At 45.5% G+C, this 15,154-nt stretch overlaps 1 protein-coding gene and 1 pseudogene across 1 annotated transcript in view; both read left to right on the top strand.

Annotated features, from left to right (window-relative positions):
• The window catches only part of LOC8043889 (signal recognition particle receptor subunit alpha), a 56,693-nt gene extending 53,268 nt beyond the window's left edge, over positions 1–3,425 (top strand). Inside the window, exons 12-13 of the mRNA XM_029976765.3 lie at positions 7–183; positions 2,381–3,425. Of these exons, the coding sequence (XP_029832625.2) occupies positions 7–183; positions 2,381–2,506 (303 nt within the window). The 3' untranslated portion in view covers positions 2,507–3,425. The remainder of the gene's footprint in view (positions 1–6; positions 184–2,380) is intronic.
• A 6,373-nt stretch (positions 3,426–9,798) lies between these two features.
• On the top strand, positions 9,799–12,221 carry LOC8030302 (annotated as a pseudogene).
• The last annotated feature ends 2,933 nt before the right edge of the window (positions 12,222–15,154 follow it).

The following is a 15,154-nucleotide window of genomic DNA, read 5'->3' as shown; positions in this document are numbered from 1 at the left end:
TTGCAGCTGATCACGGTGAACAGCCCCGACCTGGTGCTGTTTGTCGGGGAGGCCCTGGTGGGCAACGAGGCAGTGGACCAGCTGGTCAAGTTCAACCAGGCCCTGGCCGACCACTCGAGCCAGGAGAACCCACACCTCATCGACGGCATCGTGCTCACCAAGTTCGACACCATCGACGACAAGGTACGCTCGCCCAGGTGTCGTTTGCATTCGCAGTTGACTGGCTGAAAAGTATAGACAGGCGGCTTTCAACTGGGGTCCACGGATCCTTTGGGGTATCTGCTTCATTTTGAAACCGCACACTAGAACCAGCTGAACCTTTAGCATACATTATAACTAGGGTTTTGCGATTTTGGTATCTATTTTTCTTAAATTGCAAATGAACGCCGTGCGGTCACCATCGTACAGTGTAGTACTACCGGTGGTTACGGCGAGGTGCGGAGTATGTGACATGGTAACTGTGTTCGTCAGCCTTTGGGAGTGGGGTTCTCTTCAGCATTTTCTGTCCCAAGAACAGAAGATTGACCAGAAATTGGTGCAGTGCACTGTACAGGTGACAAATGATGCAGTACATTCTGGATAACGTGATTTTCATTTTATCTTTCCAGTAATGCTCGAGATAGTTGCAACATTGACTGGCAAGTGCTTTAAAGCACTCCTTGCAGTTAGAGCAATCCTGTTTTCAGCTCACGAGTAGTTTGTGCCAAAACAAAATAATGTTGCTTTTTTATGACTAGCATTATTTCGTGGTTTTTATCTATCCGCACAAAACTAAGCATGACCATCACGCTTGACGTTGCGTATCCGACTATTCTTAACTCTTCCCATCTTCCTAAACGTGTGTGTCCTAACTCAGTAACTGACATTTTCAAAGTTAAAAGTGAGGCTTTGCAAATATGAGATACACCCTTTCTTGTAAAGCTGGCGTCAAGTGACTGAAATAGGAAAAACACGCATACTTACAATAGTATTATCTCTTCCGGTGGAGGCTGAGCAGCCGTTGCGTTAATTTTCGCGCATGGAACGATGACTCGCAGAGAAAGTAAGAACACAGTGTCATTACCTTTATTTCAACAACGTACATACTTGCAGGCTTGCACTGATGAGGCCTCAAAACCGAGACGTGTGTATCGTGACTGTGTCTGCTGCTACCTAACCTCATTGCCGCACCACTTCTGCAAGAAGTTACTGTAGAATTGCCAGTAAACACACACAAGTGACACCGATACAATTGTCTTCTAGAATATCACCTTACTTTGTGATAACTGTGTAATAACCAGCAATATATGTTGCCTTTAAGGGGGGACACTACCCGGAGAAAAAAAGATTCGGTTTTGAAAAATTATATTTACATCTATCTACATCCAGAGAGTATTCCCAGAAATTTTCACTAGTTTACACTGCATAGTTAATTTTTTATAAATTATTTTCTGTCCCCTAAAGCTAAAGGAAAGGTAGGTTTGGAGCACTTTGAACACATTTTTCTCCGTTCCACTTTTTTGTATTATTCCATTTTAGTCAATCAATCATTTGAGAATGGAAATACAGGCAAGGCTCGTTCTTCACTTTTCCTGACTGAAATTTAATAAGGAATGCGCCTATGGAGTTCGTTTGTCACTTTACGGATGTCTTTTATAAAAAATGTTGACATTTTGTCTGAGACACAGAAGACCAAAAAGTTGACCAATTTCGCAGAAGAGAAAATTGATAGAAATCAATTACTTTTTACAAAAACCTTTCCATAGGCGCATCTCCTAGGCATTCTGCTACATATCTAGCGAATAAAAATCTTTAATATTGTGATAGTTCTCTGACGATAGATTAACTAAACAGTGTAGGGGTGTTGCTGATAGAAGCTGCCCTAATTTCGTTCCCGCTTAACTGACAGACGTAAAATTTTGTTATGCACCCTCTAGCATGACCACCAGCCTACCCTGTAAATTTCCTTAATTTTAAGTCAAGGGTTCAAAAGTTGACAGTTTCTGGCAATATTGCCTGAAAAAATTTAATATTAATTTTTAAGTCTGTCAACAATGTATCCTTGCCGATTCTCAGCAGAATCTTTAGAAAAGTTTGGCAAAACTTCGGCAAAACTTCAGCTTCGCCGAATCCCAAGGTTGGGCACCGAGTTTTCAATTCGGCAAAAGTTTGGCCCATTACTAGTTTTCACCAGTTTCCTCGTAGCCTGAAAGTTAATGATCAAAATTCTGTTATTAACGACCGGGGAACCAGCCGCTCCACCTTCGTGAAAGCAGTAAGCGAACGCTATGTACTGCTGTAAGCTGTGTTCCTCTTGTTCTCAGTGTTTTTTTTTTATTTTGTTATGTTGATTGTTCTACGTACGTGACACTAATCCCGATTTTGTTCTCTTGTCCTTCAGGTTGGGGCAGCCATCTCAATGACGTACATCACTGGACAGCCAATCGTGTTTGTTGGCACTGGTCAGACCTACATTGACCTCAAAACAATCAATGCCAAGGCAGTGGTGCACGCACTCATGAAGTAAACTGTAATTGTTATGTTTCTTGGACATGAAAAGCCCGTCTCTCTTTACCTTCTTTTTTTTTTGTTGCCACATTGTTGAGTTTATTTACAGTATTCTATAGGTGTGGAGCACGTTTTTCAACCTTTTTCGTGGAATCGTTTAGTTCGTATACAAGTGGAAAGGAATAATTATATGCCTAAAGTAGCAACTCTGTGGGTCACGAGCTTTTTTTTTTTTTTTAATCCCCTCCCAAATGCTGTTTAGAATCTAATAATAACTTTCTCTCGTGTCTCTTCTGTGAGGTTCAAGGTTGACAAAATGTTGCTGGAGTAAAGCTAATGCATGAATAATCAATTCTTTAAAATATATTTACTTTGTTGCTTTATATTTTGTGAATTTTTTATTTCTGTAGTGGAGCTGGTTTTTTATGCATCACTTTCATATTGAGCTTTTGCAATTTCGCTCCTAGTTGGGACGAGGAAGCTAGGTTTGAGACTGTTGTGAGCCTAGTTTTCTTTTTTTTGTTAAGCACTCTTGGTGGAATTTGATAGTATTGCCCTTTGTGAGGTTTTTTTTTCTCCAGGAATTGTGCTCTGAATTTATTATTTTTCTTGGCTTGGCTCCCAACTAGAAAATACACATAGGTAGTATGACTTTGAGGGGGAGGGAAAAATGTTTTTAGACAAGCTATTTTTTTTTTTTACTTTTAATTCTATATTTTGCATAAGGTGGAGTTGTGTATTGCTGCATTCCCTCGTTTTTCTCTCTACCTCGTAGCGTGCAATCCTTTATTTTTTATTTTTTTTTGTGCGGGCATAAATTTATTGTATGAGTACCTCACCGACCTTGTCCTGTACCGTCTATGTGATATAATCGACGCTGAACTTGAGAAAAGGTGATAATCTGTGCCTGGAAATAAAATATACATGTTTGAATCCTGCAAGTATCGTCTTGAATGCCACGCACACGTGGCGGCGTTGAGTCGGCATACCTTAGCCGATAATGATAAGGTAGTTTTAATGCAGAATCTGTTTATCAGTCGAATTCTTTGAGAAGACTGTCACGAAGAAACCCTTTACATCATGTGGCAGAGTGGCGTCGTAATGTCATGTCATGATGTCGTACGATATAATAATGTGACATGATGTTTTTATGGCACGATAATGTGACATGACATATGACGTTCTTGCTACACCATGGTGTCACATTACGTAATCGGGTCATGTGACGTCGCGCACGTAGCGTGTGCCCAGCTCCTTCACAGCTTACTCTATGCTCCCTGGTATTTGTCAGCATTTTTACACCCAACGGTTTCCTGGGGATCCTCGCCTTTCCTTGGCGGTGGAGGTTTGTGTGACCCAATGGTGCTCCTTTCGGGTTCTGGTGGACAGGCTGGGTAGGGGCCAGACATGTAGGGACTGTGGGTACCATTCATGTCTGCCTGTGCATCATGGCACAGCCATGCTCAGGGAAAGGAACACTGAGGCGACTCAGCCAAGCCCAGATTTGTAACCTGCCCTCAGGGTGAAGCCACACACACCGCTTCATTCTTGCATCTTACTCCAGCAACCTATAGGGGGCACCACCTCCGAACAATTGTGGCAGCTGGGAACGGGTCGCGTCTGGTTGGTGAGGCTGGTTGGATTTTCACTTGAATTTTCTAGATTTTCTTCGTTTAATACCCTATTTTCTAAATTTTATTTTCCCTGTGCTGTGCATTCTTTTCATATCAAATTTAGTTTTCGAGATTTCGTTTGAAACCGAAATATGGGGCTCTGTCATTGCTCTGTAGGGCGGTAGTGGGCTCTATTCAGTTTTGATCGGCTAACGACTGTGGCGATGGCTGCAGAATAGACCCTTTTCCAAAGTCTGCGCCATCGCCTGTCTGCACATGCTCTAAGCATGTATTGGACATGAGGGCTGAAACAGCGTTTGGCGTGAACTTGGCCCCACTCGAATTGAAAACGAGTGCTACACCAACCTTCGTTAAAGATACGGGTCTAAGGGCTCATTCACACTGGAAGCGGATCCGCGTTCGCAAAGCGGTTGCGAACGCGGTTGTATAAGGATTCAGTACAATTGCACGCGCATTTGATGGCATCAAATGCGCGTGCAATTGCACTGGATCTTTATACAACCGCGTTCGCAACCGCTTCGCGAACGCGGATCCGCTTCCAGTGTGAATGGGGGGTAAGCGCGGACTTCGTAACTAAGCAGTGGCGACTGCCAATGTTGGTCGATGCACCGAGCATAATTTTAAACTAACTCGCACGCCTCGACCATGTTTTTTTTCTGACCACAAGATCGAGGCTTTGTGCACGTCCGCATTTAAAGGGATACTTCAACGAAATTAAAAATATACCCATCGTATCCAGAAATGGGCTCGGTATGATCCACAATATTCGTAAATGAATATCGCACGTTTGTAGATTGAACATGATGGCTGTATTTTTCGTTATAAACGGCCCATTCTGGCAAGCGCTCGGAGAGTAGCCAGCGGAGAGCACGTCACATCCGGTGCAATCGCGATGTAGTTTGTCTCGGGATGAGCAAAGCTGCGGCGAGGCTGACGTCGTCAGGATGCCCTAGCCGTTCCAGCCACCGAAGCTGTCGAAGCACACCAGGGATCGGGCCACCGTAACTAACCGCAAAAGCCGCTTTTGTGAATTTTAAGTGTCGGGTTAATCTTCTATTATCTTGTAGAGGGAGAATAGCGATGTCTGAGACGCAGAAGAGAGCCCTGTTGAGTGAGGGGTTCCTCCCCCCCCCCCCCCTCTTCTCTTTTGCTGGCCATAGAGCTGTCGGGATGACAGTTATCGTCACTACCATGTCAAGACTGGCATTACAAACGAGGCTTAAGCGACATCCACCAGGTGCTCTTTGCTAATCGTTTAATTAGTTTTAAAATGCCACTGCTTTTTTGAAAATAAGTGCAGACATTTAGTTATAGTACTGGATCTCGAGCCGAGGAGTGTGTAACCTGCTGACACCTCAGCAGCTGATAATCGTATTTCAATTCGGGTTTTAGTCAAAATTGCCGAGTCATTTTGACAAATACGCTGCTTATGTATGATCCTACGTAGTAGGTCTCACTAAAGTGATGTTATATTTTGGGCGAACTTCGAGCTTAGCTTCCAAACTAGTGGGTGTAGTGCAGAATAGAAGTATTTTACCTAAAGTAAGATACTACTTCAACTCGGCCAAATGGTTCTAGCCGTCAGTACGGAGACGAATGTGGGCAATTTGAAGAGACAGTCTCCGTCGTTCTTGCAGACCCCCTCTGCATCGCACTTGACTTTGAACCTGGATCGGGATGTTCAGCAAATTTTCGAAAATAAATTTTTCTGGCCGGACAACCTGAAAAATATAGACGTATCGCTGTTGGCTCCGACAAAATTATCCTATACATTTTGTAGCTGTGAGAAGTCGTAATGTTATGGCATTTTTTACCTTTGCGTGACACGTCGCCCACCTTTTAAAAACAGACGTTTGCCCTCATTACCGTGTGCAGCGGGCAGTGTGCTACAGTGTCACTTGGAGGGGTTTTCTGAAGTCGGGTAATCGCAAAATCTGCTCAACTCTTTAGGTATGCTCGAAGGTCTTTTTCGGCGAGAAGCAGCCAAGGGAAATGATCAACGACCCAACACACCGACTGGCCTGGGTGACTCAATCTGCCAGCTAATCGATCGCAACCGAATCAGGAATAGTGGCTATCAAACCTTCGCTTTCACTTAACTGCAAATCTCGTGTTCCCTCCAGTGAAACAAGAAGTCTCATTCTCTGTCCGTTCCACTGATCAGCTAACTAGTAGTCATCACTTTTAACGTGATCCGAGACAGAAAAGCTCTCAAAACTTTTTTTTCTTTTGTGATTCCTCTCTATCCAAGAAATCTAAGCATCTGAATGTGTTTTGGAGTAAAGGGCTGTCCAAACAGGATAGTTCGGAAATCGTGAGGCGACACAACTTTCTCAAAAGTCGTGCAAGTTGAAGTGGTTGAAGTCCGGCAGTCCAATGTCTGTTTGAACACCACCAAGCAGACATCACAACTTTCCTTTGCTTTTCGGTTACTTAGGTGCTCGTCACTTCTTTTTTTTTTTTTTACAAGTTACACAGAGTTTTCCGTACTAAAAAACCTCTGACACGCCAAAAAAATTTTTTTTTTTCTTGCTAGGCGTTGAAATGGCATGTCACGACATTACAAAAAAAAAAAAAAAAATTCACTATAGAGTTGCACAGTTTTTTTTTTTAAATAAAAAATAGAAATACGAGGCCCAATTCAAAGTTCCCGCCAGTGCACTGTGACGTAACAGTGTACCGCAAGGTGTCGGGGCGGTCAGAAGGGAGGCATCGACTACGTCACTAAAAGTGGGTTCGCAGGAAGTTACGTGAGTTTCACTCCTCGTGCTCTCCGCGACCGTGCCTAAGACTTTTTTTTTTTTTCCTGCTCTTTGTACGAGCGATTGTAGAAAACGAAGTTTCAGTTCCACTAGCTCTTTATCGCTACACCGTTGGTTAGTTTGCGTGCTGTAAAAGTTGAGGACGAAGAGTCAGTGGACCGACGTGATGGAGGTCAATGAGGAAAGCGTTGCGAGTACAAGCCTGTTTACGAGTGCATGCCGTCAGTCCGATGATACAGAGCTGCACTGGGCGCAAAAAAAGCTATCAAGTTTTGAAAAAAAATTGAGAACGCTTGCAGAAATTAGGATTGTTAGCGTCTGTTCGGACACCGAGGTCGTCGAATCGTCGTATACTCTCCAGGCTGAAGATGCCTGCCGTCTCTCGGATGAAATGCATGCAGTGTGATCTCTTCTTCAGTTGCTGAAATACCAGGACAGTCCCTCACACAGCACTTTCTAGGCATTGTAGTTGATCACGTCAATTCACTGACTCCTCTTCTTCTACCTTTACAGCAACATTAAGCGATGAAAAGCAAATAAAAGAAACCTTGTCTGCTTGGATCGCTTGTGAAGGTGCGGAGAATAACAAAAACATTTTTAAAATATTACGCGCGCTCGCGCTAAGCACGAGGAGGGATACAACTCACGTGACTTCCGGCGATGTCTCCCTTCTGACCACCCCGACACCTTGGGGTACACTGTTACGTCACAGTGCACTGGCGGGAACTTTGAATTCGGCCTCGTATTTCTATTTTTTTATAAAAAAACTATGCACCTCTGTAGTGAAACAATTTTTTTGTAATGTCTTGACATGCCATTTCAACGCCGAACCGGCCTTAAGGAGTTGGCGATCACCAGAGCTTCGCTTTGCTTTTACAGGCAACATAGAAGGGACGCACAGGAAAGGGTTTCAATGCCATGAACAGACGCACCTTAAGTAGATATGACGATGGAAGATCAGGCAACAGAGCAGTCGGCACCTCTTTCATTTACGGCTGATGTAAGCACAACTTGTACCGTATCCCTTCCTGCATGTACAGGATTGGCAGTTTGCATGTGGCAAGCATGTACGTAGAGTGGACCTCAAGTTTGACCAGCTGTCCTTACCCTTGGGCTCTCTTGGGGACAATTTTGAGGGACACCAGCTGCAGCTGCAGGTTTTCTTTTTAACTTCCTAAATATAATTTAAAACTTGCTGAGAGTGAAGAGGTCGGTTGGCGACTTAAAAAGCTGGGACATTATTGTGAAATATGTACTATCAGGGAAAAATGAAATACGAACAGAGGAGCGCGTTGGCGCTCGGTACAGGCTGCGCCACCTCGAAGTGAGCCCGGGATTGAGGGTGTGTGGCCTACTCCGACGTGTATACGCCCTCGCTCGGCGCTTCCCAAGCTTCGGCATTGCTCCTCTTGTTGTGCTGAAAGCTATCACCTCTATCGCTGCTCACTCAACGCGTGCGGCACAAGGAAGTTGCGCAAGCAAAAAGGAGAAAACGCTGCGGGCGCACTCGGCCTGCGTGCACGCAAGCTGCTACAAGCGGTGAGCTTCCTCGCGCCGCATGCGTCGAGCGAGCAACGATAGCGGTGATAGCTTTCAGTGCACCAAAAGACGCAATGCCGAAGCTTGGGAAGCGCCTGAGCGAGGGGCATATACACATCGGAGTAGGCCACACGCCCTCGCCCCTAGGTTCACTTCAGGGCGGCGCAGCCTGTACTGCAAGCCACAGGCTCCTCTGTATTTAATTTTTCCCCGATAGTACTTAAGGCAGGCACGGGACCAGCGCCCCCCCCCCCCCCCCCCCCCCCCCAATTCCTCGGTTTTGCTGGGACCTCCTATTCCACCTCCCCCATCTATCACGTTCTGCCAGGGGCAGGCCCACCAGGAATAAATTCCTGGCTATGTGCCTGACTAAAGGGCACAAAAATTATACATAAACAAGCTTTATCTGTTGGTGTAAGTTTCTGTCTGCAGTCCTCGTTCATCAGCTACACTGCAGAAGCTACAGGTAGGACTGAGTAAGCGACAAAGTGCTCCCACAGATAAGGCCCTTTGTTGTCTCCTCTGCATATCTAGGTGGGATGCTCTACTTGTGGTTGCCGAAGGTCCCGTTCCTGATTTCTTTTCAACCAGCATTTATGAACAAACTACCTTCTAGTATTCTAAATTTAAGAACAAAATACAAGCTCAAGAAAGCCCTGAGAAATTTTAGCTTGTAATGTGCTCACTAGTTTGCTTTTGTTATTCCAATTTCTTTGTGTGGATTCTATTTTACATGTATCCTTTTGCGAACGGCTGGTTTCACTTATTGTAAGACGCTGCCAGTCAAGCCCAATGTGACTTAGGCAGGTCTGACTTAACGTATGTTTTGTTCATTTGCAATAAATTATTATTTAAAAAAATCGGCTACTCGGGTTTCCTCAAGGGCCACAATGACTGCTCTCAAAGGAGTGCCTATGAGGTGTAGACACCACAAAAACAACCTTTGGATTGTATGTTAGACATCCCCAGGTGGGCTAAATTAACTCTTAATACTTTACTGTGGCATATCGACACTTCAGTGTCCTAGGTAGGGATCCCAGAATATAATTTTTTTTTTAACTCGAGGGTTAGCGAAATCAGAACTGTGATATGAATGTCTCGGCTGACCTATAAATTATTACTTATGATTGACTTTGATGGCTCAAAGTAACAGTGTCTCGTTCTTGTGCATCTTTGTAGGCTTGCTCCATGACAGAGGAAGAAGGAACACTCTTCTCTCCCTGCACCATGTTCCTCTGCTGCAACGTGGGGCAAGATGCTGCAACCTTCGTCTGTCATAACGTAACTAAAGACAAAGGAAGTGGGCCGGACCAAGTGTCATTTCAGGACGAGGGTGTAGGGCCGGCGTACAAAGAGCCCTGTTTTGCCGCTGTGTTCGTCAGGACGTGGCAAAGCTGGCAAGTTTGAGCGCCACATCCTTTTCACTTTTCGCTCTGTTGTTAAGCCTGCTCCCAGATGCCGCGAGAAGGCAGTATGAAATTTCCGCTGAGAATTGTCTCCTGCTATTTCTGATCAAGCTCAAGCACAATGTTCCCTTTTCTTGGTTAGGTGTTCTGTTTAATGTGCATCGGACAACAGCAGCACGAGTGTTCAAGATGACGCTTGAAGCCCTCTGTGCCAGAACGAAAGACTGGATTTGGTGGCCTAGCAGGGCAGCTATTCAGGGGCGGCGGAGAAAAGCTCACCGGAGAAAAGCTAACCGGAGATAAGCTCAACGGAGAAAAGCTCACCGGAGAAAAGCTCACCGCAAAACCGGCACTGCTCCGGAGAAAAGCTCACCGGCCTTTGAGCGGATGCGGAGAAAAACTCACCGATTTTTCAAACTTAGCGTATCCTGCGTCAAACGTTGCAATTTAACATAATTCGCACTTGTCACTTCATTAAAAATCTATCCAGTTTTTTGTAATGTTCTTGAAGTTCATTGGGCATATTCAATAACTCATCAGAAATTAGTAATCACCCATTTTGTATATTAATGAATTCGCAAGGATAAAATCAGAAAATCTTACACCGGTAAAAAAGACAATAATTTATTGACAAATGGCAGTGTGCCGTCGGTAGCTCTATCAATAAAGAGGTTTGTTCTTTGCGAGCTAGTATGAATAGCGGTGTGGAACCGTTTCAGTCCAAATATTGTGTATTGCCTAATAGATTAGTAGGTGTTTCTTGATGTAATCAGTGTCGGCTGCGCTGTTTTCCTTCTGTTAATTTCACTAACAAAACTTTAGTTGCGAGAAGAGCTTCGTTCAGTCGTGTTTGTTGCCTTCACTCCGCCGTCGTCGTTTGAGCGGTTTTCATCATGTATAATGTTTACCAACTCGCCCGATTCACTACCTTACAGAAGACTAGATCTTATATAGGTCACGAGAAACAATGGTGCCAGTGGGCAGCTCTGAAGGTCACGGGTACTTCGCAGTAGAAGGGCACTATCACACGAAGGCAACGTGTGGAACCACCACCAGCACGAACGGCTAGAAAACGTGCTTCTCTGTGAAAAAAACAAACAAAAAAACCTTGATATTCTCGGACTGTTTTATTCTGTTCTCAAAGGTTAACAAAAGCTTCAAAGATAATTTCAGGCACCGCGTTGTTGCGCATGCGCTTTCGGATTTTCGGCATTTACAGTTTTGATTATTTTTTTTTTGAACTTTTTCCTGTTCTTTAGGTTCATAAAGTGTTGAGTTGGGCTTTCGTTGCCTATAAAGTAAGCCACAGAAAACACTCGCCCGCAATTATTAATTTGGAAGCAATATACCCAATAAGCTAAACAAATAATACGAAAGGACATTTTCTCTTTTTACAAAGCTGACGAATTTTAATTAGAATACAATTATATATGTTACGCATGATCCAACAGCCTGCATATAAAAAGAAGAAAAAAAGATCGTGAGTTTTTCTCCGCATACGCTCAATGGCCGGTGAGCTTTTCTCCGCATCCGCCGGTTTTGCGGTGAGCTTTTCTCCGGTGAGCTTATCTCCGGTGAGCTTTTCTCCGGTGAGCTTTTCTCCGGGATTCGCTATACAGGCCACCATGCCAGCAAGCTTCAGGGCGCTCTATCCATTTTGCAGTCATCATTGACTGTACAGAAATGAGAGTAGAAATGCCTCCGTCAGTTGAGCAAAATCTGTGGTATTCACAATACAAGGGATACTTTACTGTGAAGTATTTGATTGGGATATCGCCCAGAACTAGTAACATTCGGATGGGTATGGAGGGCGCACAAGTGATACCGCCATTACAATATAGTCTGCTTTCATGCGCAAGCTGCAGCCTAATGACATTGTCTTGACCGACAAAGGATTCCCAGGTATTGTGACCGGTGTTGGCGCCCAGAATGCAACATTGGTGGTGCCGCCGTTTGCGTCGGGTGTACAATTCACGGAGGTTGAGGTCAACTCGACACATGAAACGGCCTCTGTCCGGATCCATGTCGAAAGAGTTATTCAAAGGGTTAAGATCTACAGTATCACCCAGCGTGTTTTGCATCACCTCATCCCACACTTGGACAACGTCATGCATATTTTGTGTGTTCTAACTAATCTGCGGCCGGGAATATTTAAGCCACGGTAACTGGGACGTAGCTATTGGGGGCAGTGTCTGGCATTATGAAAAGAAAAACATCTTAGTGTAAACTCGAGGCTGCAGTTGGCAGGGGTACTATTCATGGTTTGGTCAATCACATATGGTTGTGATACTGAATGCACTTAAGGAAGTGCACATTTCTTCTTGGCTGCATTTACCGTGTTCGACTCTCTTTGGAACAATATGGAAGTGTCCATAACAGGCACAGCACCCACACCAGCCACTGCCTGAGCTACATGCTTCAGGTGTTTTCTTTTTCAGATTGTCAGGAGCTGTACCTGGACACTATTTGTGCAAACACAGCAGTGATGCTTTTATTTTCATTTGGCTTGGGCAGAGTATGACATGCAACACTTCAAAGCTTATTGGTAAAGCTACTGGCTCACTTTCCCTGAAGTGCGGCAAGTTCTTGAATATAATGTGTGAAATAAAACGATCTCAGCTTCGGTATAGCGTCCGATAGAAATTCTTCATCACGCTTGATGTGCAGCGTCTTTTTGTCTACAGAGCAGTACAGAAAGAGATCGCACTCATCTAACTGCAGGACATACATGCAGATCTGTGTCTGTGTGTAGTAGGTGTGAGACTTTCTCAACACGATATTTTTGCTCTGCTTGCATTCAGCTAAATACGCTAGGAGCGGTTTCTCTGTCAGAGGTTTCTTCCAGCGGCTGGAGGGGCACTTGATCTCAAGGAGCATGACATTTCCGTCCTCGTTCCTGCACAGAGAAGCAAGGATGAGCATGAGCCAGTAATTTTTGATACGAGAGAAATTTGCCGCCAAATGAAATGTCCTGGGGGTGGGATGGCGCCGTATTTCGCATGAATGTGCTAAACATAGCCTCCAATTGTTTTAGAGCATGCATGTTTCTTAACTGGTGCTTCACTATGGTCGCACAATAACACCGCATGCCAGGTATGCTTTTACAATGCCAACGATTTTGATGAGAGCATTTAGACAGCGTGACATTAGCTTCCCTTGGCGTGGCGACATTTTTACACGCTGTCGAGAAATTTATCCAGTGCAGTATGACCGCAAGCCTGGGGTCTTTAACTTTCATCATGCAATAGTGAAACACGAATGTGTGCCGGTACGATGCTCATCCAGAGTGAAACAGGCAGGGATGGAGATTGAACCCAGGATCTTTGCATCCTGCAACGCGAGGTTGTGCTTCCTATCCGCCTAGGTTCAGACCTATAGTGTAAAATCCCGGCTGGCCCTCCGTTTCAATGCTTTTACAGCTAATAATTAACTCCATGGATCAGCAGCTTGTCTTTGCAACAGACGAAGGAAATAAAAAGCCCAGTTTGGTAAGTACCGAAAGAGTCCGTCTGGAGAACACCCCAGCCAGGGATCTTGCGGCATCACCACAAGCCCCAGCTGGCGCAGCTTGAGGTTCCGCGGTTCTTCAAACTTGGCTCGGGCTTCTGGCTCGTACCGTTGTTCATATGCTGTTACTTGGGAAGTAAATGGCGCATCCAGCACCATCTTCTTGGGAACCTCTCGTAGGTCCCCTTTGCAACGTATTACTTTGTGTGCCTCCGGGTGGGAAAAGAAAATCATAATTGTAATGCAAGTTATTGATTACAGAGCCCACATTGCTTCTCTGGATTTCAAGCATTATTAGTGAGCTTGTACCCTTTCTTTGCACAAAAATGAGTCCTGACTCGTTCCCCCTGCAATTATGGGTGCCTCGGAGTCATTCTCCTTTTAGGCATGGTTGGCACAATTGTGATAAAAACGATGCATACCTTTGTTGCCGTTATACACGAAGCAGCCTTTCATGTCCACGTGTCCTTCGAGAGACTGGCGTCTCTGCAGATGTCCCCCGATTCTCGTCAACGAAGCAGAGACGCTGCTATCATAAACAGCCCTGTCAGTACTTGTCAGGCAGTAAGACAATATTTCAGACAAATTAGAAGGTCAAGATTGTCATTTGTGCATTGGAGCTTACCTGGCCAAAAATGTTTCCTCTTTTTGAACCGGCTTTTCGGAGTCGAACAATCATCACAAAGTTTCGGTAGCGGAATCCTTCCTGTGGCCAGTCCGAAGAGCTCCAGGGCATCCGGTGACAGTGGGCCTTTCAAATGACGGAGGGTGTCCCCTCGTCGGGGAGCACGTTTCTTCAGCCCGTAGCATGTCGGTGAGGGGGCAGTCCAAGTATGGGAAAAATTCCCCACGTGGCTCGCAGCAAGTGCAGGCACGGAAACCGACACACCTGTAAACATGGTGGTTAAGTTAGAATGCTTACATACTCGGCAATCAATCTTGTGAATGAAATAAGGGCGTCCGCAGAAACCCAGCCCTTGAGAGGTAAGGTGTTGGGGTGGGGGGGGGGGGGGGGGGGGGGGGGGGGGGGGGGATGGGGGGGGAAGGGGGGAGAGAGAGAGAGGGGACTTATCCCTACGTCTATACATTGCTCAGTATGAATGTACGAAATGACTGAAAGCCGCCGTCCCGTCCCCCGTACCGTACCGTACCGTACCGTACCCCCCCCCCCCCCCCCCCCCCCCCTCCCTTCGTCTTCTTGACCAGTTGCACGAGCACGAACCTTTCCGCGAGTTTGGAGCCACTCGAGAAAACTTGGGATATGCTTTCTTCGAGGAAGGAATGCCCCAGCTCCTTGGGCAACTCGTCTTGGATGTTGCGGCATCTCTTTCCAAGTACACGGCGACCGCGGCGGCGTGTTTACATTTTCCGGCGACGCCAGCACGGCAGTCGCATTTGGCTAGAACGATCGTCCTGTCCTTGTTCAGCTAAACAGAAACACAACAAATCATCCTACGTTAGCACAGCTTATTTGAAGACTACCAATAAAGCAGATCTTTTCTTAGGCTTACCTGTAGCTCGATGTGTTTCCCGGCCGCGTTCAGCTTGGTCTGCGGAGTACAGCGAGCCGTGATCTCCACGTGTGCGTCCGTGGTGTACCTCCCGTACCTCATACACATGCCAAGATTCATAAAGAAGCTGTCCTTTCACCAGATTAGCACGGAAAAAGCTTTCTGGATCCTGAACTGATTTAAATCCCGTCGTAATGACGACAGGAACACACACCACACCGCAGCTCGTCGCCATCGCGCCTCGATGATTTTGCGCCGACTGCCGCTAGGTGCAGTCGAACAATAGGCGATCGAAGCGACCCGGTCGG

Source organism: Ixodes scapularis, unplaced genomic scaffold, assembly GCF_016920785.2.
Source record: "Ixodes scapularis isolate PalLabHiFi unplaced genomic scaffold, ASM1692078v2 PGA_scaffold0__279_contigs__length_252992795, whole genome shotgun sequence".
Taxonomy (NCBI): Eukaryota; Metazoa; Arthropoda; class Arachnida; order Ixodida; family Ixodidae; genus Ixodes; species Ixodes scapularis.
The sequence above is the reverse complement of the archived record's forward strand: the minus strand, read 5'-3'. Positions and strand labels throughout refer to the sequence as shown.